The sequence below is a fragment of the Pleurodeles waltl genome, chromosome 1_1 (genome assembly GCF_031143425.1).
Source record: "Pleurodeles waltl isolate 20211129_DDA chromosome 1_1, aPleWal1.hap1.20221129, whole genome shotgun sequence".
NCBI lineage: Eukaryota > Metazoa > Chordata > Amphibia > Caudata > Salamandridae > Pleurodeles > Pleurodeles waltl.
Window position 1 is genome coordinate 896625928 of NC_090436.1, and position 25624 is coordinate 896651551.

General features: G+C 45.2%; 1 protein-coding gene across 1 annotated transcript in view; it reads left to right on the forward strand.

The window, feature by feature from the left end:
* The window catches only part of LOC138288559 (guanine nucleotide-binding protein G(q) subunit alpha), a 520535-nt gene that overhangs the window by 338558 nt on the left and 156353 nt on the right, over positions 1-25624 (forward strand). The window contains exon 3 of the mRNA XM_069230080.1: positions 4187-4341. Within this exon, the coding sequence (XP_069086181.1) occupies positions 4187-4341 (155 nt within the window). The remainder of the gene's footprint in view (positions 1-4186; positions 4342-25624) is intronic.

Here is a 25624-nt window from a genome sequence, read left to right on the forward strand (position 1 = left end):
CTGCTAGCTCCATAATCACCACCATGCATCACTCCTATATTTATTTAAACTCCACTGATATAGCTCGTTTAGCCTGCAGGCACAATATTAATCAGAGTTCTTAATTTTCCCTCTTATTTCACACTTCCTCAACCCAAGGTGTCTCTTCACCTTTCGGTATTCCAGGTCAATACCATGCCGCAAGGGAACCAACCAATAATACTTTGTCAACTCTTCCACCATGTCGAACTCTGCTTTGGCACCTGGCTACATCATTGTTTTGCTTCTGGTTTTAAGTTGGGGGTGCAGTTTCACAACCCCAACATTAGGTGCTCCTCTGCTGATCACTTCTTTGTGGGTGAGCCAATGCATGCAGACAATGAGTGGATTTAGCAGGAGTCTAGGACAGAGGTCTGCTAGGCTGTCTAGATTATGCGACCTTTCCAAACAGGGCACTTTAATTTTTTTATTATCCTTGCCCAAGAAATGTGAATTTGGTGATCCGAGTCATCTAAGAAAACTACTAAGTAACACAACCCAAATTTCACCCCTATTCTTTAACATACACGTCTCCCAACTCAAGTGCTGAAACTCTATTCATTGCGATTCAAGGAATTAACAGACGATTCTCAGTTACTTTGCCTTAAAAAGTTGTAAACCAGACGACTATTACAAAAGGGCTGGAGAAGGAATGCTTCTGGATTAAGGAAGAGTTCCCTTTGTTTTATTGGATCTAAATTAGAGATTGTGACAAATTGGTACCATTTATCTTGGACCCAACCTCTGAAATTATTCTTATGACAGACTCAAAAGAGAAATAACAGGGGCTTATCCTTTTATTCAGATGTAACTGTTCATGCTTTGACATGTCCTACCACTCCTTCAGAATAATCACCAGATGGAGATCCCCGAACCCCTACACTGGACCCCTGCTTCATAATCTGCACAAATACACATGAATATATTTTAACAAGTACAGAGCTAAGCTGCTAGCCTTAGTGTTTCTTTACTTTCTTTTGTAGATAAAATGTTCCCCGAATAGCCATGCTTGGCACTACATCAAACAAATGAAGTAAACAAATGCAAATAAAACTTGTGCTCCAGGATGGTGTACAATACCCCCAAAATTGCCCAAAAGTAAAAGTACTTAAACAGTATGGACACAGTAGCTGACGATGGGGGCGTGGCTGAGTAAGCCAAGATGGCGGGAGCGAGCTAAGAGTGCTCAGTATTGCATTCCCGACATTCTAAATCCTACACCCCGGTGGGCGGTCATCAGATCCCCTAACTTTTCACCTTCTGTTGAGGGAGTTACCAGGAGGTTGCCTCTGCCGAAATTGCAAACTGTCAGACTACAGAGGGATATATATTTCGGCACCTGCACCGAGTAGAATGCTGCGAGGTGCTCATGTCGGGCCTGCCGCTGCTGCAATACAACATACCTCAACACTGGTGAACCAACATACAACCGATGGCGGTAATTCGGAAGTGCTGCCCAATTAGCTACTGTACACCACCCCTTCGAGCCGCTCCATCCAGAACTTCTGAACTGCCAAGCCCTGATCACTGCGTCTTGGTGGGGGACCGCTGGGACCTCATGGCCTCCTACTGACATTGAGATGTGGCTGGAGTGCTGTCATGGCTTACTTAGTAATCTGCCGGACCCCAATTCAGAAAAGATTTTGGTCGAACACTGACTGTTACTGCTCCAGAGCTCCCGCCAGTGAGTCTCCTTTCGAGGGATGCAGTATTGTCATAAACCCTCCTGCACCACACATGGTGATGTTATCCTCAGGTAACTGGACCCCCCAAAGTTTAATGAACTGTCTGCTGCCACATGTTGTAAAGCAGGGCCCCCATGCTACTCTTTTCTTCTCTTTTGATTGCTTACATTGCTACTTACTACCATTAGCCTTGTTACTCCTGGCGTTCTCCTGGACAGAACTTGTCTTGTGTTCTCCTGTATAAGTGACATCGTTCACTTATCAACTTGTTTTCTGCGAGCCCTCCCTCATATTTTGCTGCTTGTTTTCCATACTGGGCTGCTTGTGCTGTGGGGTGTTGCAACCTGTTCTAACACTCACAAGTGGGCCCATACTTGCTAAGCAATACCTTCATGATGGTGTGCCCCAGGACTGGTGCCGCAGCCACTCACTCACGTCCATCAACACCACCACCAGGCTCTCAATGAGCCGAAGAACTAGCAGGTGTCTCATGAGACACAGACTTTTACTGGCAAACTGGATGTGGCACTTGCTGCAATAGAAAGATCTCGCGTATTTATGGAGTTGAAGATTGGTGCCATCTTCACCCTTCTGCATGATGACTATCGGAAGCCATCGGATCGGGTGCACTCTGCGGAACAAGCAGTTGCAACTACAAATGCAAAATTCAAACTAGCAATCCCGTATGTCCACCCTACAAGAGTAAGTTTGCATCCTGGAAGAATGCGCAGAAGATGTTGAAGGGAGATCTAGGCGGAATAGTATCGGGTGGTGGGCCTTCCTAAAGGCAGCAATGTGAAGGGCTACATTGACACCTGGATATGCAGCTTTGTCCCTGAGGAACTCTCATCATTCTTCTCAGTAGAACAGTGCCCATATGGTCCCCAGGCGAAAACTCCCTCCTAGTGCCCTGCCCATTAGTGGCACACCTAATGCACTGTCGAGACAAGTACATTGTCTAGAACAAGGCATGCAAGCAGGACAGTTTGAGGGTTTACAATGTTTGGATAATCCAGCACCTGGAATACACACTAGCAGTCAAGCAAAAATGTTACACATTCCTTGAAGTTGAGCACAAACTGCAGAAACACCATGTTCAATATGGACTATTTTTTGGGCTCGTCTCCACGTCCAGATTGATGGCAAAGTATCAATCTTCATTGACCCTGCAGGCGGTTGGTCTTGGATGGAACAACACAAAATACCCGGCTTGGGCCCCCTTCTCCTGTATCAATGGACAACTACTGTCAGCTAGAATGAAATGCAAGAAACAAGCACAATGCCTGAACCTGATGGCCCCTCAGACATACTGCTCCCTAAATCTGGAGGAAGTAATCAAAGAATGCCGTAAGGCATTACAGATGGCTGCAGACATTCGAGCTCCTGTACCACATCATAGTGTGCATAAAGGCGGCTGCAGATCTTCGGGCGACAGTGACTCTTACATCTGACATTGTTCCCCAGAGCACAATGACCCCATAAATATCATACGATATCCTTTGACAAGTTGTGTGTTCCTCCATGCATGTTTACCTCGTTTCCTTTCCCCCTACCTGTTTGAAAGTTGTTTGCGATATGTCTCCTGATTTAGTGGGGAGAGAACTACACAACTGGTTCTTTTTTAACTATCCTTGTAGACTTATCATGCTGTCCTTAGCATTTCTGGGTTCAATTGTTCCTGTGCTTTGAGGCTCTAGGTGATGACCCAGACTGATTTTGAACCAATCTCTCAATATGGGAGGTGGTCACTGTTCAAAATCTCACTTCCCTGCTCACCCCCAAGACCGGCTCCATTTTACCAGTCCCTTTACGTATACTGTTTTTTTTGGGTAGGTGCCTGTTGTACATCTGCTCTCAGTGGTATTATTTGTTTGTTATGCCTTTGCATTTTTTTTATTTTTATTATGATGCACACTCGTTCTTACCTCACATGCTTAATCGAAAACATGGGCCTGTGCCCAGGGCAATCAGGGCTCGCACACTCCCAGACATCAAAGCATGGCTGCCACTAATATCATCACCTGGAGGGTGTCCATACCCCCTCTCGTAGATATGTAGTGCACTCCTATCTATGCCACGATTTATGTGTTAGTTGAATTACCATTTGCTACTTTCACTGTTTGTCTCTTTGGCTCTCACTGATGTCTTCTTGCAGATGCTCAGCATTTACTGATTGCATTGTTATATATTGTTGTGCTGTCTTTGTCTATTTTTATGGACACATGACTTATTGTATACCTTATTGTAATACAACAAATTTACTGCATTGGAAATATAATCAATAAGGCCAGTAAAAACTATTTAAAAACTGGAGACGGTACCAGGCGATCGGTCTTTATCAAAAGATTTGTTTCTTTATGAAGATCTGGAAAAGTTTCCAATCCTTACTTGTGATATGGTCTTCTCACACAGTCTTCAGTTGTTGCTTTTTAGCAGATATAAAAACAAAAAGTAAAGTATTGTCTTCTCTTTCTTTCCAATAGGGCCACGCACAATTGGTCCGAGAGGTTGATATAGAAAAGGTGTGTGCATTTGAAAATCCGTATGTAGATGCAATTAAGTACCTTTGGAATGATCCTGGGATCCAAGAGTGTTACGATAGGCGACGGGAATATCAGCTCTCTGACTCAACAAAATAGTAAGTATGACTCTGCTGTAAGCAGCATCTCACTTAAAAACGATGCACATTGCAATAAAAAGAAAATGACCCTCGGGGGGGGGGGGGGGGGGGAGGTAGTGGAGCTGCATTGACAGCCTAAATTAGACGTTCTGAAAAAGTGCCCAGATGCTTTGAAGTCTAAGCACTTTATGGGCAATGTCTGCCAATTAAAAGGAAGGAGCACAAGTTGTTGTCTTCCTGCTGCTTTCTACTGAGGGATCTTTTCTCATTTCATGCAGCCAAATCTGTTAGATCCCAAGAATGACTAGGAAAGGGAATTTCCATGTTTTATTTGATTAGTATGGTCAGAGGTGAAGGGAGTGGGTGATAAATAAGCTTACAAGTATAGTGACCCCAGTCAAAAATTGTATTATTTATGTAGCCTAGATGAAGGGGATTAATTTGCCGGTTGTATTTCAGCATCTTTGCACGGAGGGACTTACACTTCTTTTAGGTCTAGTTATTATATATATATTTCCAGCGAAGTTATGAGGCCAAATTTGTGAAAAAAGTGCCTCTCTTCAAATTTGGTACGTTGATAAGGGTTAACTTCCTATAAAATTGCTACAACACAAAAAAGATTCCTGAGTGTTTGGTGAAAACATAATGAGAAGGGCACTTTTCTGTTTGTTAGTGGATATGTGCAATGGTACCAGACTTTTGTTCATAGATTTTCAGTTTGGTGATGTAACGTAATGATGACTTGTGTACCTGATGTTCCTTTAATCCATTTTGATGATTCAGACTAAATTTTAAAAGATAGTTTCTTCGATCAATGATCTGAGTGCGACTGTTATCCAGATGGGGAACAAAGACTGTCCATTTCTGACTGAGTTTCGCTTATTGGCCGTGGGCTACATTTGGCATTGAAAAGCATATCTATGTGAAAATGAGAGTGAGTAAGTTCATGAAAGATTGAAAAAAAAAAAAAGTAATTTTGCTTAACCCTTTCGCTGCCAGGCCTTTTACCCCTCAGGTGCCAAGTCTTTTTTTGGCTGTTTGGGCCAGTTCGTGCTAAGGCCCTCATAACCTTTTGTCCACATAAGCTACCCACACCAAATTTGTGTCCTTTTTTCCCAACATCCTAGAGATTCTAGAGGTACCCAGACTTTGTGGGTTCCCCTGAAGGAGACCAAGACATTAGCCAAAATACAGCATAAAAATCGTTTTTTTTTTTTTTCAAAAGAATGGGAAAAAAGGGCTGCAGAAGAAGGCTTGTGTTTTTTTTTTCTCCATGAAAATGGCATCAACAAACGGTTTGCAGTGCTAAAATGACAATCTCCCCAGCTTTCAGGAACAGGGAGACTTGAATCAGAAATCCTATTGTTCGATGGCATATGTTGCTGCAGATACACATGTTTGGCACAGTCCGCTGCCTGGTGTTGGGCTCGGAGTATTACAAGTTGTTTTTCTTCGAAGAAGTCTTTTTGGTCACGGGACCGAAGGACTCCTCCCTCTTTGGCTCCATTGCGCATGGGCGTCGACTCCATCTTAGATTGTTTTTTTTTCCGCTGTCGGGTTCGGACGTATTCCTTTTCGCTCCGTGTTTCGGTTCGGAAAGTTAGTCAGAATCTCGGAAGAAAGCGTCGGTATTGTTCCGTTCGGTATCGGGATAGTTAGGTACATCGACACCGATCATCGGAAGACTTTGGGGCAGTTTCGATCCCCCATCGGGGCCTGGTCGGCCCGACCGCGTGCGACATCGAAGCCGATGGAACGGACCCCGTTTCGTTTCTGCCCAAAATGTCACAGTAAGTATCCTTATACAGATCAGCACTTGGTCTGTAACTTGTGCTTGTCCCCCGAGCACAAGGAGGATACCTGTGAAGCCTGTCGAGCCTTCCGGTCCAGAAAAACACTCCGGGACCGAAGAGCCAGGCGTCACCAAATGGCGTCCACGTCGACAAAACAACGTTTCGACGACGAAGAGGAAACATTCTCGGTTCCGGAATCAGAATCCGGAGACTCCGACGTCGAACAACAGCAACAAACTGTGAGTAAGACGTCGAAAAGTAAATCCATCGACAAACCAAAAGCCCAGGGGACGCCACTGCCAACAGGCCATGGCTCGACCCATAAATCAGGCGACCCGTCGAAGGGGCCGAAAAAGGGCACGCCCATAGCGAAGACACCCGACTCCGGTCGAGGGACCGCCATGGAGCAACCTCGGAGCCGAGAAAGCGGCTCCGAGAGACAAAAACAAGATACCGGCACCGAAAGACATCGGCACCGAGAATCCGTGCCGAAAGGAACAAAAATACTGTCGGTGCCGAAACCGAAAAAACATTCTCTCTCGGCGCCGAAAAATACCACACCTTCATCCTACTCAGAGGAACAAGGACTAAGTGGTCAAATGCACAAATTTGGACAAGAGCTCCAAAGTGTAGAATCGGACTACACACAAAAGAGACTGTGCATCCAGCAAGATACAGGGAAGATATCAACCCTTCCCCCAATCATGAGGAAAAGAAAGATCGGACTTCCAAAGGATGACACACAACCACAAGCCAAAGTGGTTAAAAAAGTCACGCCTCCGCCCTCTCCTCCACAGGCATCGCCGGCACAAACACCGCCACAAATGCACTCACCAGCGCAAACTACCATAAGTCATGACGATCAGGATCAAGACGCTTGGGACCTGTATGACACCCCAGTGCCGGACAATGATCCCGAGTCATACCCCACAAAGCCGTCACCGCCAGAGGACAGTACCTCATACTCGCAACTGGTGGCTAGGGCTGCAGACTTCCACAATGTCCAACTGCATTCCGATCCTATAGAGGATGATTTCTTATTTAACACCCTCTCGGCTACACATAGCCAATATCAATGTCTCCCAATGCTACCAGGGATGTTACGGCACGCAAAACAAATTTTTGAGGAGCCCGTAAAATCAAGAGCCATCACCCCAAGGGTGGATAAGAAATACAAACCACCACCCACAGACCCAGTGTTTATTACTTCACAGTTACCACCCGACTCTGTGGTAGTAGGGGCAGCTCGCAAAAGAGCAAATTCACATACATCTGGCGACGCCCCACCTCCGGACAAAGAAAGCAGAAAATTTGACGCGGCAGGGAAAAGAGTGGCGTCACAGGCAGCCAACCAGTGGCGCATCGCAAATTCACAAGCGCTGCTGGCCAGATATGACCGCGCACACTGGGACGAGATGCAACTTCTCGTAGACCATCTTCCCCAGGAATACCAAAAAAGGGCGCAGCAAATAGTGGAAGAGGGACAAACGATCTCAAACAATCAAATCCGCTCTTCACTAGACGCAGCCGATACTGCAGCAAGAACAGTCAACACTGCTGTCACCATAAGGAGACACGCTTGGCTACGCACTTCAGGCTTCAAACCTGAAATCCAGCAGGCTGTCCTTAATATGCCCTTCAACGAGAAACAACTGTTTGGCTCGGAAGTGGATACAGCCATTGAAAAACTTAAAAAGGACACAGACACGGCCAAAGCCATGGGCGCACTCTACTCCCCGCAGAGCAGAGGCACTTTCAGAAAAACTCCATTTAGAGGGGGGTTTCGTGGCCAACCCACAGACACCACCAGCCAACAATCAAGAACCACACCATATCAGGGTTCCTTCCAAAGGGGTGGTTTCAGGGGATATCGGGGGGGTCAATTCCCAAGGAGTAGGGGAAGATTCCAGACTCCAAAAACACCTCCACCTAAACAGTGACTTTCAAGTCACGCAACCCCTTCACTCAACACCAGTGGGGGGAAGACTAAGCCAATTCTACCAAGCTTGGCAACAGATTACAACAGACAATTGGGTATTAGCAATAATCCAACATGGCTATTGCATAGAATTCCACAACTTCCCACCAAACATCCCCCCCAAAACACGCAAAATGTCACAACATCATTTAGAACTTTTAGGACTAGAAGTTCAAGCACTACTGCAAAAGGATGCAATAGAATTAGTACCAGTACAACAAAAAAACACAGGAGTTTACTCCCTGTACTTTCTAATTCCAAAAAGAGACGAAACATTAAGACCAATATTAGATCTCAGGACACTAAATACCTACATCATATCGGACCATTTTCACATGGTCACACTACAAGACATCATTCCACTGCTCAAAAAGCAAGATTACATGACCACATTAGACCTAAAGGATGCGTACTTTCATATACCAATACACCCTTCTCACAGAAAGTACCTACGGTTCGTATTCAAAGGAATACATTACCAGTTCAAGGTGTTGCCATTCGGAATAACAACTGCACCAAGAGTGTTCACAAAATGTCTAGCAGTAGTAGCAGCACACATCAGGAGACAACAGATACATGTGTTCCCTTACCTAGACGACTGGCTAATCAAAACCAACACAGTAAAAAAATGCGCAAACGACACCACCTTTGTCATACAAACCCTTCACAAACTGGGGTTTTCCATCAACTACACAAAATCACACCTAGAACCGTGTCAAACACAACAATATCTAGGAGCAACCATCAACACATCAAAAGGAATTGCCACTCCAAGTCCACAAAGAGTGCAAGCATTCCACAAGCTAATAAGTGCTATGTTTCCAAACCAAAAAATACAAGCAAAACTTGTGCTAAAACTTCTAGGCATGATGTCATCATGCATAGCCATTGTCCCAAACGCAAGACTACACATGCGACCCTTACAACAGTGTCTAGCATCACAATGGTCACAGGCACAGGGTCAACTTCAAAATCTGGTGTTGGTAGACCACCAAACATACCTCTCGCTTCTATGGTGGAACAGCAAAAATTTAAACAAAGGGCGGACATTTCAGGACCCAGTGCCTCAATACGTTATAACAACAGATGCTTCCATGACAGGGTGGGGAGCACACCTCAATCACCACAGCATTCAAGGACAATGGGATATACACGAAACAAAACTTCATATCAATTACCTAGAACTGTTGGCAGTATTTCTAGCGTTAAAAGCCTTCCAACCCATAATAACACACAAATACATTCTTGTCAAAACAGACAACATGACAACAATGTATTATCTAAACAAACAAGGAGGAACACACTCAACACAATTGTGCCTCCTAACACAAAAAATTTGGCAGTGGGCGATTCACAACAACATTCGCCTAATAGCACAATTTATTCCAGGAATACAAAACCAACTAGCAGACAACCTTTCGCGAGACCACCAACAAGTCCACGAATGGGAAATTCACCCCCAAGTTCTGAACAAGTACTTTCAAATTTGGGGAACACCCCAGATAGATTTGTTCGCAACAAGAGAAAACTCAAAATGCCAAAACTTCGCATCCAGGTACCCACACCGCGAATCACAAGGCAATGCTCTATGGATGAATTGGTCAGGGATATTTGCGTACGCTTTTCCCCCTCTCCCTCTCCTTCCATATCTAGTAAACAAGTTGAGTCAAAACCAACTCAAACTCATACTGATAGCACCCACATGGGCAAGACAACCTTGGTATACAACTCTACTAGACCTTTCACTAGTACCGCATGTCAAACTACCCAACAGGCCAGATCTGTTAACACAACACAAACAACAGATCAGACATCCAAACCCAGCATCATTGAATCTGGCAATTTGGCTCCTGAAATCCTAGAATTTGGACACTTGGACCTCACACAAGAATGCATGGAGGTCATAAAACAAGCTAGAAAACCTTCCACTAGACACTGCTATGCATCTAAGTGGAAAAGATTTGTTTACTACTGCCATGCCAATCAAATACAACCAGTACATGCCTCTACTAAAGACATAGTAGGATACTTACTACATTTGCAAAAAGCGAATCTCGCTTTTTCATCTATAAAAATACACCTCGCAGCTATATCTGCTTACCTACAAACTACTCATTCATCGTCTCTATTTAGAATACCAGTTATTAAAGCATTCATGGAAGGGCTAAAAAGAATTATACCACCAAGAACACCACCAGTTCCTTCATGGAACCTTAACATCGTCTTAACAAGACTCATGGGTCCCCCTTTCGAACCCATGCATTCCTGTGAAATGCAATATCTAACCTGGAAGGTCGCATTTCTCATTGCAATCACATCCCTCAGAAGAGTAAGTGAAATACAGGCATTTACCATACAAGAACCATTTATTCAAATACACAACAATAAAATAGTTCTAAGAACAAATCCTAAATTTCTGCCAAAAGTAATCTCACCATTCCATTTAAATCAAACAGTAGAATTGCCAGTGTTCTTCCCACAACCAAATTCTGTGGCTGAAAGGGCACTACATACATTGGACATCAAAAGAGCACTAATGTATTACATTGACAGAACAAAGCTAATCAGGAAAACAAAACAACTGTTCATAGCTTTTCAAAAACCACACATAGGAAATCCAATCTCTAAACAAGGCATTGCTAGATGGATAGTCAGGTGCATTCAAACATGCTATCTTAAAGCCAAAAGAGAATTGCCTATTACACCAAAGGCACACTCAACCAGAAAGAAAGGTGCTACAATGGCCTTTCTAGGAAACATTCCTATGAGCGAAATATGTAAGGCTGCAACCTGGTCTACGCCTCATACGTTTACTAAACACTACTGTGTAGACGTACAAAATGCACAACAAGCTACAGTGGGCCAAGCTGTACTAAGAACATTATTCCAAACTACTTCAACTCCTACAGGCTAAACCACCGCTTTTAGGGGAGGTAACTGCTTTACAGTCTATGCCAAACATGTGTATCTGCAGCAACATATGCCATCGAACTGAAAATGTCACTTACCCAGTGTACATCTGTTCGTGGCATTAGTCGCTGCAGATTCACATGTACCCTCCCACCTCCCCGGGAAGCCTGTAGCCGTTTAGAAGTAGATCATAAACCTTAAACATCTGAACATTTGTAAATAATTTTTAGAAACTCTTATCATACATACATATTCACTCCATTGCATGGGCACTATTTATACCAAACAACTCCATCCTCACCCTCTGCGGGGAAAAACAATCTAAGATGGAGTCGACGCCCATGCGCAATGGAGCCAAAGAGGGAGGAGTCCTTCGGTCCCGTGACCAAAAAGACTTCTTCGAAGAAAAACAACTTGTAATACTCCGAGCCCAACACCAGGCAGCGGACTGTGCCAAACATGTGAATCTGCAGCGACTAATGCCACGAACAGATGTACACTGGGTAAGTGACATTTTCATTTCAACACAATTTGGGCATTTTACTGGGACATACCCCATTTTTACTAGTTTTTGTGCTTTCATCCTCCTTCCAGTTAGTGACAGGAATGGGTGTGAAACCAATGCTGGATCCCAGAAAGCTAAACATTTCTGAAAATTAGACAAAATTCTGAATTCAGCAAGGGGTAATTTGTGTAGATCCTACAAGGGTTTCCTACAGAAAATAAAAGCTGAAATAAAAAAATATTGAAATTGAGGATAACCAAAAACAGCCATTTTTCTCCACCTTTTACTCTGTAACTTTTTCCTGCGATGTCAGACTTTTGAAAGCGATATACCATTACGTCTGCTGGACTCTTCTGGTTGCAGGGATATATAGGGCTTGTATGTTTGTCAAGAACCCTAGGTACTCAAAGCCAATAAATGAGCTGCACCTTGCAGTGGATTTTCATTCTAGACCGGGTATACAGCAATTCATTTGCTGAAATATAAAGAGTGAAAAATAGGTATCAAGTAAACCTTTGTATTTCCAAAATGGGCACAAGATAAAGTGTTGAGAAGCAGTGGTTATTTGCACATCTCTGATTTCTGGGGTGCCCAGACTAGCCTGTGAATTACAGGGCATTTCTCAAATAGACATCTTTTTTACACACTGTCTTACATTTAGAAGGAAAAAATGTAGAGAAAGACAACGGGCAATAACACTTGTTTTGCTATTCTGTATTCCCACAAGTGTCCTGATAAAAATTGTACCTCACTTGCATGGGCATGCCTAATGCTCGCAACAGGAAACGCCACATGAATACATCATATTTTTACATTGAAATCTGAAATGCCTAGCTGTAGATTTTGACTTCTAGCTCAGCCGGCACCTAGGGAGACCTACCAAACTTGCACATTTTTTAAAAACTAGACACCTAGGGGAATCCAATATGGAGAAAGTTGTGGGGCTCTCACCAGGTTCTGTTACCAAGAATCCTTTGCAAACCTCAAAATTTGCCCCAAAAATATTTTTCCTCTCATTTCGTTGACTAAGGTCTGGAATCTGAGAGGAGCCGCAGATTTCCTTCCACCCAGCGTTTCCCCAAGTTTCCTGGTAAAAATGGTATCTCACTTGTGTGGGTAGGCCTAGCGCCCGCCACAGGAAATGCATTTTGGTCCTTGGCTCAGCAACCATCTAGGGAAACCTCCCAAACCCAGACATTTCTAAAAACTAGACACCGAGTGAGTCCAGGGAGGTGGGACTTGCGTGGATCCCCCAATGTTTTTATTTTTTTTCCCCAGAATCCTCAGCAAACCTCAAATATAGCTAAAAAAATCTAATTTTTCCCACATTTCTGTATGGGATCACCACACCGGGACAAACTTCCTACCACCCAATGTTCCTCTCAGTTTCCCAGTAAAAATGATACCTCATTTGTGTAGTTAGGCCAAGTGCCTGTGACAGGGAAGAGCCAAAAACATGTAGAAATTGAGGGGGAACCAAAGTGGGTCCAAAAGGGCAGTTTGAGAAAAAAAAAAAAACATTTTTAGGCTGACAAGTGCAGCAGATTTTTTATTGGTATAGATGAGACAATGTTGGGTGGCAGGAATTTTGTGGATTCCTGCAGATTCCAGAAGGTTCCATCACAAAAAAGTGGGAAGAATGTGTGATTTCCAGCAAAGTTGGTGGTTTGCAGGGCATTGTGGGTAAGAAAATGGTGCAGGGTGCATGTAAAGCACACCACCCTGGACTCCCCCAAATGTTTAGTTTTCAGATGTGTCTAGGTCTTGCAGATTTTTCTACATTGCAGCATCCCAAAGTGCAGCGCACACCATTCCAAGTAGGACAATTTTGAGCCAAGCTCTCATCACCTAAATGTAAAGCCAAAACCCCAAATAATCAAATGTCTTCTTGCTTGCCATCAGATAAGATGTTTTAGTGTGCGGGGGGTGAGAGCTGAAAGACTTACCTCCTTCAGTTGGGGTGGGGTCATAACTAGGCTCATACTTTTTATTAAAATTCCCTCTCTCTCTCCCTCTCCCTGTGTTGGCTGGCTTCACTGTTGGTGACAGCAATCTGATCTTTCATAGGATCACATTTGGACACAAAGTAATTTTGATCAGTCCCAGGAACTACTGTGGCAATGTGTGCTTTCAGACATAAAAAAATATATTTGCTTTTTGTCAATGTTTGTTACAATGGTAAGGGCTGAGCAGCTCCCACAACAAAGTTTTACAAAAGTCATGTCAAAACAAGACACACCTTGCCAAAACCAAAAGACTGACTGCCAATGTTGGGCCTATTGGCTTTGCCAGTGCTTGTTTATTTTCATGTATCCCATAATCTTGTTGAAACTGGTTACACTCATTTTTCCACTACGACTATTTTTTGGAAATATTAGCATGCATGAATACAGTTTGCTAAATGATGCTTCAAAGAAATGGTACCTAAAATTTCAAAGTAATTTAACAAGACATTTTTTTGTGAACATTTTATTTTATAAGCAAAGTATCATAAATCTTACTTCCAAGCTTCTGCAAATATTTGCATCTAACCAGAGTTCATTCTGGGACCATTATACATAGCCTCATATTGTTGACCTTTAAAAATGTGTGTACACATTTTGTACACGAACCACTGTCAGTAGTGCAGTCCGAACTTACCACATTTATTTGGAGTGCTCACGCTAATAATAAATGCTTTGCATTGAAGAACCATAAATACTGTTTGCACAGCATTAACATAAGCACATGATTATTACCTCAACTTCAGACAATTCCTTTCCCTGCTCCATAATGTGGTACTGTAAACTGACAGCCAAAGGCTTTGTCCTGCTGGGGGCTGGGCACACATGTCCCAGTAGCAAAATAAACATGAAACGTTGTTCTCGACCCCCAAACATGTCCTGGGCATTGGACTATAGGAATGCCACACCCCTGCTCATTATAAACTGTCAGATCTAATTTTCTTTCTGAATGCTTGAAAAAAATTATGATAGTAAGTAGTTTTTCAAATGTACATCATCTGTCATGGGAAAAAAGCTACCTTTCGCTTGAAGAGAAAATGCAACATGTTAGGCTTGCCCTGAGAGGGGAGAAAAAGGGAGACTGCTTCTTTAAGGATTTGAGAGGCACCCCTACTGACAATGCCTCGTAGTGTCAGTTTGCCTGTGAGTGTCTGATCTTTTTTCCGGCTCCTTCTGGGAGGCTCTCTGAACACATCACTTGATCTTCACACCTTTGAAACAATTGTTTTTAGCAACAGCTTTTTTTCAAACCATTTTAACTCTGTTTTATCATCCCTTCAGTTGAGTAAAACCGAGTTTACATTGTTATAATGCTTTTTTCTTGTCAGAATGTCTTCTCTTTTTGCCAACCCCTCCTCATGTGGGAAAAAAGAAGGCAAAGTCTGATGCGTAAAAAATATGTGGTTTGCCCCTCATCATCACATCAGACAAAAGGGTGTGACAGTTGTAATAAAATATCAAGAAAGGATCTTAAGGACAGAGAGGTCATCGGTTTTGGGGTTCTGATGCAAGACATGAGAGCAGAGTTAGAGAAAAAGAAAAGGTGATTATTAGAAAGAGCTTAATCTCGTCCTTCCTCTGAAAAAACTTGCCAGTCTGGCAAAAACTCCCACAGAGGATGCTCTACAGATAAAAGATCTCCTCCTAGACTTCGCTATCAACATCACTTGCTTAACACAAATAATCGACGTCAAGACCACTGGCATCGAGAGCTTCAGTATCGAAATGCTCTCTCTCAAAAGAAGGACTGACATCAGAACATCATTATCACTGATGTCTAAATTGACATCAAGACTATCACCACCATAGACGTCAACGAGGAACACCATGACAGCACCAAGACTGCCGTCACACACTATTGACTTCGGAATCACAACAGACAGTGTCAAAAAGACAACGGTTGCTGCTGCAACCTTTACTGGTGAAAAGGTCGTGAACTACATAAATTCCATCTATTTTGGTGAGAATATTTCCCAGGTCAAGCTTTATTCATCCCTAGAGTGGTCTGTCTCTCCTTATGCCCACTCCACAGCTTCTCAAGCATCTAATGATCCAGTGGATCAAACAGATACACCACTTAACCTACTAAAGCCTATAATACATCCAGATGACCCTTTATAGATACCATTAGACCCTAAGTCCTTTCACCAGCTAGAAGGGTTTCCAGAGCTACTTACATGTCTCCTGCCAGAAAATGGAAACCTCCTTTTCTCTTGTTCGGACAACACCATCCAGCATGCCCTTTAACAGAATGGGGATGGCCTACTCAGATTCCATATAAGGATTGAGATCGCCTTATACTGATTGCACTGCCTCCTTTTGTACACCAATTTATTCACCCCAGTTACCATCTAGAGTATTTCCCGTGTATGATAAACTTGCTTTGGTAAGACGTGCATCCAAACTGAACATTAACAAAGACACTCCTCAACCAACGGATTTGGTCATTCTTGAAACTTTGCAACCAAAGGAAGCTCCAAAACCTCTTCTACCTCTACTACCAAGTCTACTAGACATTGTAGTAGAAAAATTCCTCAAACCGGCTACTGTTAAAGGTGCAAAACCAAGATTGCGTAAGAAATATGAGCCACCACAACAGGATCCTGATTTATTTATTTATTTATTTTAAATGGATCCCAAACCAGATTCAATTATAGTTCTGGCAGTTAGAAGTAAACATGCTTCTGTCCCAGAATCCATAGCTCCATTGGATCGAGAGAGCAAAAGAGTGGATGCTATTAGGAAAAAGATCTTCGGTACAGCCTCCACCCATTTAAAGAATACCAAAGCATCGGCTCTTCTGGGTAGACATCACAGAAAGGTATGGGATAGCATGAATTAATTTGTATCTGATCTTCCAAATCACAGACAATAAGACCTTTTGGAAATTATATATTAAAAAAAAAGGCTCATTAATTTAGAGTCAGTCCATTAGTGCTGCAGTTGATTCAGTCAGCTCTCCACTTCTTAATTCTGCCATGGAGATTTCCCTGAGGAGATCATTGTGGCTTCATTTATCCTTCCTAAGACATGATGCTCAGTTGAAAAAAGAAATGAAAATTTGCCCTTTTCAGGTCTATCACTGTTCGGACTACTCTCTGAGGAAGAAATGCTCAGGATGAAAAATGAAGCAGAAACACTTAAAGCTGTTGGTCTAGAAGACCAAACAAGATTTTACAAGCAACAGTATAAACCCAAAGACAGGTGATAATATTATCAAGTTTAAACCCATAGATGGTCATACCAGCCTTAGCACCAACAGAAGCAATCAAAAAGGCAGTATCAGAGGAGATACCAAAAAAGATCAACTCCAACAAAATCTTCTCAGCCCAAGGGAAGATATTCTTCAAACAATAAACAATGGAAATCTGACTCCAGCTCCACTGTTTCCCACTCCTGTGGAGGAAACTTTGACTTTTCTTCCTGGAAGAGTGGAAAAATTACAGACAGATGGGTGTTGAACATCGTACAAAACCAATATTCAATCCCCTTCAGAAACACTTCTCCATCTGTCCGACCAAGGCCTTTTTCAAATGGTTATCTATCCAGTCTACAATAAAAAACGAGCAGTAGAGAGATTCCATCAAGCCAAATCAATAAATGTATATACTCAAGATATTTTCTGGTCCAATAGAAAAGCCATCCCAAACAATTTTGACTGATTCTGGACCTCTGATTTCTCAACAAATGTATCAAAAAAGAGAGGTTCAGCATGCTGGGCGTTCATCAAATCTATCCACACATAAGAAAAGATGACTGGTTATGTGCAGTAGATTTACAAGACGCGTACAGTGTCCCGTCCACACAGAAAATATTCAAGGTTTCTGGTAGGGAGGGGTTGTGGCCAGGAAAGATGGCTGTTCAGATGCACTCTTTGAGCGCTCTGCTGCCCCTAGTTAAAATCCTGAACCATCCTGGGATATACAGCCACCAATGTCCCTCATTGTGTGGCTGGGGACCCTCTGACAACCGATTGCCCCTGCAATTGAATGCACTGAAGCACACCTAGCAGTTGACCGTGGGGTTTTGGAAGCTCCAGAAACCGCATAGCTCATGGAATTGGAGAGGCTTCCCATGTCTTGTGGGAGTAGCCTGCCACCCCCATGCCAGCAAGCACGGAGAAGCAGGTGGAAGTCTTGAGTACGACTGTCTGTGCTCTGTGGTGCGAGCAGGGCTATGGAGAGAGGATGCTGCAGTCTGTGGCAAGAGGGCACTGCAGCCCGTGGTGGTGCTAGAGGTGCCAGGGCCTACTGTGGCTGCATGGGGAATGATGGAGGGTGAGCTGCCCCGATGGTTGAAGGTAGCGCTGCAAGGATTGGCCTGTTTTTGCTCTCATGGAAGTGAGGAGCTGTGGATCTGGGGAAGTGTGCCAAATCAGAGCAGACACCACTGATTGAAGGCATGTGGCTTAGTGAATGACTTCGGAAGTTGGGACTAAAACCATCCTTTATAGCAGTTACAACGGCATGCTGGTACTGAGGAAGGAGGAAAGGAAGGCCTGATGCTGCACGGTCAGCCTGTTCTGGAGTGAGGGCTGAGGGACCAAAGAGTTGGTATGGGCAGCATTGAGGGTGAGCGTGCTGCAATTGTCTGCGGTGAGGTGGTGTCACTGACAGGGGGCTTCCACATGAGATTGACCCATGAACTGTAGACGGTCAGTGTTGGACCTGGCCCTTTTGGCAGGTTTATCACCAAAGTTTTTGCCTTCCTCCTCCTATTTTTTCTGACCTGTTTTTGTTGGCTTTAGGACTCTGCTAACCAGTGCTAACGTGCATATGCTGTCTGTCTACAGGTATTGGTGATTGGTTTCTTCATGATTGGCATAATTGATTTACTAGTATGTCCCTAGTAAAGTGCACTGTGTGCGCCTTGGGCCTGGAAATCAAATGCTGCCAGTGGGCCTGCAGCACTGATTGTGCCGCCAACATGAGTAGCCCTGTAAACATGTCTCAGACCTGCCACTGCATGCAGTTTTAAACTGCCATTTTGTCCTGGCAAGTGCACCCACCTGGTAGGCCAAACCTCTCTTTTTATTACATGTACGTCATCCCTAAAGTAGGCCCAAGGCACAGCCTCATGGGCAGAATGCAGTGTATTTAAAAAGTAGGACATGTACTGGTGCGTTTTATGTGTCCTGAAATACTGCTAAATTAGTTTTTCATTATTGCAAGGACTCTCTCTTCCATTGGGTAACGTGAGGATTGCCTTGAAATATCTTTTAAGTGTAATTTCCCATTAGGAGAAGGTAGAGTTGTGGAGTTTGGGTTCTCTGAACTCACAAGTTTAAAATAGAACTTTTGGTGAAGTTGGGTTTTGAATTGTAAGTTTGGAAATGCCCCTTTCAGAAAGTGGGCACTTTACTTGTTTAACCATTCTGTGCCTCTGCCTGTCTGTTGGCTTCACATCTGGGTCAGGTTGTTTGTGCATTTACTCTAGACTGTCACACAAAGTGAGCTAAGGTGTGCCCGGCATACCCTGATAGCTCATCACCAGGCTGATGAGTCTTCCTGAGCTAGAGTGGTGGGAGGAGCTGTCACTTGCACCTTAATAGGCCTATTCCTGTCCTCACACAAAGCAGTTTCCACCTCCACCCCCCTGGAGTGTGTCCTAGGCCATGGCAGGGAAAGGCATGGTCTTGGGCACTACAAAGATTTCTTTTTGAAGTTTGACTACCTCAAAGACAGAAATGGGTATAAGTACTGAATGTCTGACACTACATAGTTAGAAAGCATCTGGACTGAGGATATTCTGCCACGAAGAAGAGCTGCATACTGTAGGAGGGTCTGCCACTCTGCCTATTGCTTTGGTGTGCTGGCCTGCTGCTTATGTCCTGGGAGTGAAAGGAATGGACTTGGCCTTCTGCATCATGCTTTCCAAGGTTCTCCATGAGCTTAAACTGAGCTTGCCTCCTGATAGAAGTTTTAGGGATATCAAGGGCTTCATCTGTCAGCACCTGGGCTCTCTTGCTGAAAGTGCTGACTTGCAAACTGGTGCCAAATCCAGTTCCTGGGCCCTGGTCTGGTACAACTAAGAAGAAACTCAGCACATAGACTCCAGATCAACTTCAGAACCGGCGCTCCCAATCCGACTCCACACCGCCGCCTGCACCAGAGCCATGGTCCCTGCTGAGTGCAACGATCAAATCATGCAACACAGACTCGATGCAGCTGCTGCACCTTCGAAGTCCTGCCACAGCATGAGTCCTGAGTGCTGTGTCACCGACGTCCGTGCCACTCGACTCTGCAGCAGCACCTGTGACCCTGTGGTGTGATCACAACACCGCAAATTCGATGCCTTGCATCTTGACCTGCTGGATTCAGCAACCCGCCTTGTCGTAAGTAACCAACGCTTCACCACCAGCATCGCATCACCTCCCCTGCAACCGTAAGGAACCCATGCCTCACCTCCCCTGCCTAGCAGTGAGGAACCAACGCCTCACCTCCCTGGTAGCAGTAAGGAGCCCCCTCCGCACCGGCTCCAGCGACGCCTCAACTCCCAGACTCTTTGCATCATCTTTGTTTCCTCATCATTTTCCAAGGTACTGTACTTTGGGACCGTGTAACTCTGTGACCGGCCTGCACATCCTCACGTGTGGCGTCGGACTGTTGGGAACAACTCTTTCGAAACGCTGTGATAGCCCCAGTTGAAATTATTGTGTTTCTAAGCGCTTTACTAAGATTTAATCTTTGAAAATGTGTATCTTTACTTGTGTATGTTGGATTTTTGTCGTTTTGGTCTTGTCTTACTCAGATAAATGGCTGCTATTTTTCTAAACTGGCATGGAGTACTTTTTATGGTCTTTTCAAGAGTGTGTGTGTCGTTAGTTCACACATTGCCTCTGAGATAAGCCTGACTGCTTGTGCCAAGCTACTAGAGGGGATGAGCAGGGATTATCTTAGCTGTGTGACTCCCTTTTTCTGACGAGAGTGAGGGTACTTGGACAGGGTGAAAACCACTGCCAGCTAGAGACCCCTTTTCTAACGGCCAGAAAGCCCATTGCACAGTTGAACTGGCTGAGGACTCCGAGTGAAAGTGCTGACAAGGGGGCAAAGACTGCTCGGCTTGAACCTGTTGATTGACTCACCCTGTCGTGGTGCTTGGTTGGCTGACCAAGCATGACACTGAATAGTGCTAAACAGACAGGATAGGTACCCTGGAGAGGCCCTCTGTGAAGGTGGGGGACCACTCCTTGGCCAGGACCTATCAAGATGGGGGAAGGATAAGATGACCAATGGGTACCAGGGCAACACAATCACGCAGTAGCCCACCCCACAGGGGCTTACCCTGAGAGCTGCTGGACTGCTGGGATTGGAGGCACTGGAGCAGGAGGATGAGCAAACCCGTGCAGTGCTGCTGAAGGCTATCCAAGGCCCTGGAACGGCATTAGAGGGGAAGATGGATGCGGGGTAGATTGATGTGAGGCTGCCCTGTGTGGACCTCCCAAGGGTGATGGAATGTGTTACGGCAGCTGAACATACACTCGCAGACGGAAGTCACAACCGTTAAGGAAAAGGTGTCCTGTCTGATGGCATGAACTGCAACACTGGAAGGTAGGGCGAAGGATACAGAAGGATGGTCCTGGAGGAACAAACTTCAGTTTCTGGGGTTTCTGAGAAGAGTGGAGGGAGTCTCCGTAGAAAGCTTTCAGGATGCCCAGCTGAAAAATACTGATTTTAATGGATGTCTCTCCCATGTTTGCAGTTGCGAGGGCCCACTGGGCACTGACGGTACGGCCTCCCAGGGGGTGGTGACACTCCTGAGAGATATAATAGCAAGAATCATTAATTATGGGGATCGGGACGTCATACTGAGGGCTGCCTGTGAAGCAGCTGAGCTGCACTGCAAGATCCATAACATCACCATCTTTCCAGGCTATACTGGCAAAGTGCAGATACAAAGAAAGTCCTTTCTGGAAGTTAAAGAGAAGCTAAAGGTCCTGAAACTAACCTAAATGCTGATTTACCCAGCCTGACTTAGAGATTGCAGATGGCAACACCCACTTCTTTGAGAAACCATAGATGGTGTGGTCATGGTTGGAGATATGGGACACGGTACCTGGGTGGGAGAAGGGACTACACAGAACTGACTGTAGGTGCACAGATGACCATGCTGGGGAAGGGAAGGTGGCTCCTCGAGCTCAGGAATGCTGAGGCCTCAGATAACATCTAGAATCATAGTGCAACAGGATGGTACACTAGGTAAAGAGTGGTGGTGAATGGGAGATGACTACGGATGACAGCAGCACGTTTGTGGAGGAGCGAGTGGACATTGAAGTCAATTGGATGCCAGCACAGAGGGGGGGAGGGATTGATGGTGTTGATCCTGCTTTGAAACCGCAGGAATGGTCTGCAAGGAACTGTTGAAGGGCTGCACCTGAAGGGGTGAACATTGAAGTTTGAAAACAGGACAAGTAATAGTTGTTTGAAATGAGTAACAGCAAAGATGTGGCTTGTTGTGCTACTTAGATAGGGAATGGTAGGGCAGTTGGAGTGCGACTCCTGGTGGTGTCTCATCCACTTGAGATTGGAGGTCTGCTGGGTGTTGCTCCTGTGTATTTAGTTTGTTAGTTAGTGGTTAGATAAGTGTTAGGCCTCTGGATAAGGCCAGTTTGTACTTGATAGTAGGGGATAGGGTGACCAGGTTGGTGTGGAGACACTGACTGAACATGGTTGGTATGCACATTGTGTGGTTATTTTGATAGGTTTACCTGGGGAGAGAAGCCGGGAGAGGGGGAGTTGATGTTAGTTCTGGTTCAGAAAGATCCACTGGTCCTAAGTAGAGGGCCATGATACTGGTCAGGAAGTTGGTTATGTGCCCACTTACTGTATGTTAACAGAGATGGGGTGTTGCAGTGGGTGGGTGGACGGGGATGGCGCGAACCAGGACTGGTACTGAATGGACAAGCTGGGATGGCATGGTGCAATGTTATAAGATTGCCACTTGGGATGTTGGAGGACTAGGAGAATATATGAAGAGACATAGGGTTATGTCCAAACTGCACAGGCTGTTTGTTGGTATAGAATGCCTCCAATAAACACACCTAATAGACCAGGAGGAAAGAAAGCTGAAACTAGTGTAGGGGTCATTTGTACTCTTCAGCTTAATCAACCTATACCAGTAGTGTCTATGTGGTTACCACCTGGTATGCCACTTAAGCTGTACTACTGTGAGGCAAATCGGAGTGGCAGATGTTTTGGTGCAGGCATTGCCATATGGTATGGCTCTCTGTGTTCTGGATGTGTATGTACCTAACAATGAGAAACAGTTATTTAAACATGCTGGAATTTCTAACCGATACCATGGCCACCAGGTTGCTGTGGTGAGACATATTAATTGTGTGCTGGATGGGGATTTGAACAGGAAGCTCTTGAGACCTACAGCGTAGCCAGCTATGGTGGAGTCACTGAGAGCGGTAATTCTGAATGTGCCATGTGTGGACATTTGGAGGGAGATGCAGCCAGAGGCTAGAGAATACTCATGTCACTCGCTAACACATGGCTAATACAGTAGGCTAGGCACGGAGAACATAGCCACTGCGATGGACTGCCACGTTTGTTCAAACCATTCACCTTGTTATTGGAGTAGATGGGTGGGAGGCCACGGGGTCCGTGGCCCTTGCAGCTGGATATTGCCCCCGGCACACTTATTGACTCAGTGTTTCAAAAAGCATTGGGTGATTGTAGGAAGTTGGCTCTGTACATACCATACCAAAATGAGATAGTGTGTACAGAATCCATGGGTTCCCCAGAGGCTTAACAGAGGCTAAAGTAGATAATACTAATGCTCTCTTTTGTGGTAGTGTGGTTGAGCAGTTAGGCTCATCAGAGGGTAGTGCAAAACATTTGTTGTACACACACACACACACAGTTAATAAATGAAACACTCACTCAATGACTAGCTCCAGGCCAATTGGTTTATATAGCAAAAATCTATTTGGTTACTTTATTTCTAGAACCACAAAATTCTAATTGCAGGTAAGTACATTTACAAGTGAGTAGCAAGCATATGTACCAACACCACTTTGTTTCAATCTCTGCAAGTTAAATGTTTTTCAGATAAATAACATAATGTGTTTTAGAAGTTGACAGTGCAATTTTCAAACACAGTTCTGGGGGGTAAGAAAAGTTAGTACAAGACTTACAGTTCCAGCCTCTGGGGGTTAGAACGTTCTATAGGGTGGGGTTCAAACACCCACCACCAGCAACAGGGGCAGGCCGGGTGCAGAGGTCAAAATGCTGCAAGATTTAACATGGGATCCTATGGAGACTGGGGGCACTCTGAATTAGATCTGCCAGCAGGTTAGTACCCTCGTTTTCAGAGGGCAGACCTGTGGGGTTTAGGTAAGCACCGGCGGGGCCATAGGTCAGCACCAAACACACACCCTCAGCGGCACAGAGGCAGCCGGGTGCAGGGTGCAAACTAAGTGTTGGTCTCCCAATGCTTTCCAATAGGGGAACCCCCAGGTCACAAGTAGGCTGCAGTCTGGGTCCAGAAGGTTGGTCCAGGGAAACCACAGGCTGGACAAGGAGGAGGGCTGTATGCTGCACGTTGCTGCACCGGATATTGGGTTCTCCAAGGCCAGGGGGCTGCGGGTCTCTTGTCATCACATATCTTCGTCCGGATCCTTCATGGGCAGTGGGTGGGGGGGATCCTCTGGATTTGGTCTGCAGGCATCATTGCGTTCATCAGGAGGTGTCAGCCCAGGGTTAGGCACCAGGTCAGAATCGCCTGGTGACCTGCTCTAGACCATTGGGCCACCCGGTCTCGGGCCGTAGGTGTCTGGTGCAGTGTGGAAAGGACTCTCGGATCTGGGGTGGTTCTGGAGTCCTTTGTTGGAGTTTCTTTGTGGACTGGGCTGTTGTCCTCGAGAGATCTTGGTCCTCTGGTGGGCAGGCAGTTCTCTTGGGGCTTTTAAGAGGTTGCTGGTCCTGCAGGAGGCGATGCCTTTTTGTAGCAGGGGCTTCAGAAGCTGGAGACCAGTCTGTAGGGCTGGGGCCAAATCAGTATGTGTCTTCAGTCTTCTCTGCTGGGGGCCAGCTTAGCAGTCCTCTTTCTTTCCTCTTGTTGTCTTCTTGAGGTCACCAGAAATCTGACTAGTTAGGGTCAGGGGTGCACATAATACTAGATTTAGGGACGTTACAGAGGTCACAGAGCAGTAGCCAATGGCTACTGTGCCTGAAGGTGACTACACCCTTCCTGTGCCCACTCCCTTTGGGGAGGTGGGGCACACTCCTAACCCAATTGGTCCCTGTCCTCCAAACCAAGATGGGTGATTCTGCAGGGAGGGATCACCTTAGGGGGGTGGTCCTAGCTTAAATGGTCGTTCCTCCTTGTTTTTATCTAAATTTCCCACTGCACTTGCAGCCATAAGTGGGGCTTTGTCTGATGGGCGGGCATCTCCGCTAGCTAGAGTGCCCTGGGGGCACTGTAACAAGAACCTGAGCCTTTGAGGCTCACCACCAGGTGTTACAGTTCCTGAAGAGGGGAGGTGTGAAGCACCTCCACCCAGTGCAGGCTTTGTTTCTGGCCTCAGAGAGCACAAAAGCTTTCACCCCATGAGGTCAGCAACATTCTCTGGAAGTGGCAGGCTGGCACAGAACGGTCAATCCTGCAGTAAAAGTGTGTCTATAATTCTGGGGGCATCGCTCAATAAATCCAGCACTGGCATCAGTGTGGTTTATTGTGCTGAGAAGTTTGATACCAAACTTCCCAGACTTCAGTGAAGTGTCATGGAGCTGTGGAGTTTGTAATGACAAGCTCCCAGCCCATGTACTCAATATGGCCACACTGCACTTATAATGTCTAAGAATGGACTTAGACACTGTAGGGGTATATTGCTCATGCGGTTATGCTGTCACCTGTGGTATAGTGCACTCTGCCTTAGGGCTGTAAGGCCTGCTAGATGGGTGACTTACCTATGCCACAGGTAGTGGTTTGTGGGCATGGCACCCTGAGAGGGGTGCCATGTTGACTTCGCCTTTTTCTACCTACCAACACACACAAGCTGCAATGGCAGTGTGCATGTGCTCACTGAGGGGTCCCCTATTGTAGCATAATACATGCTGCAACCCTTGGGGACCTTACCTGGCCACAGGGCCTTTGGTACTATGGG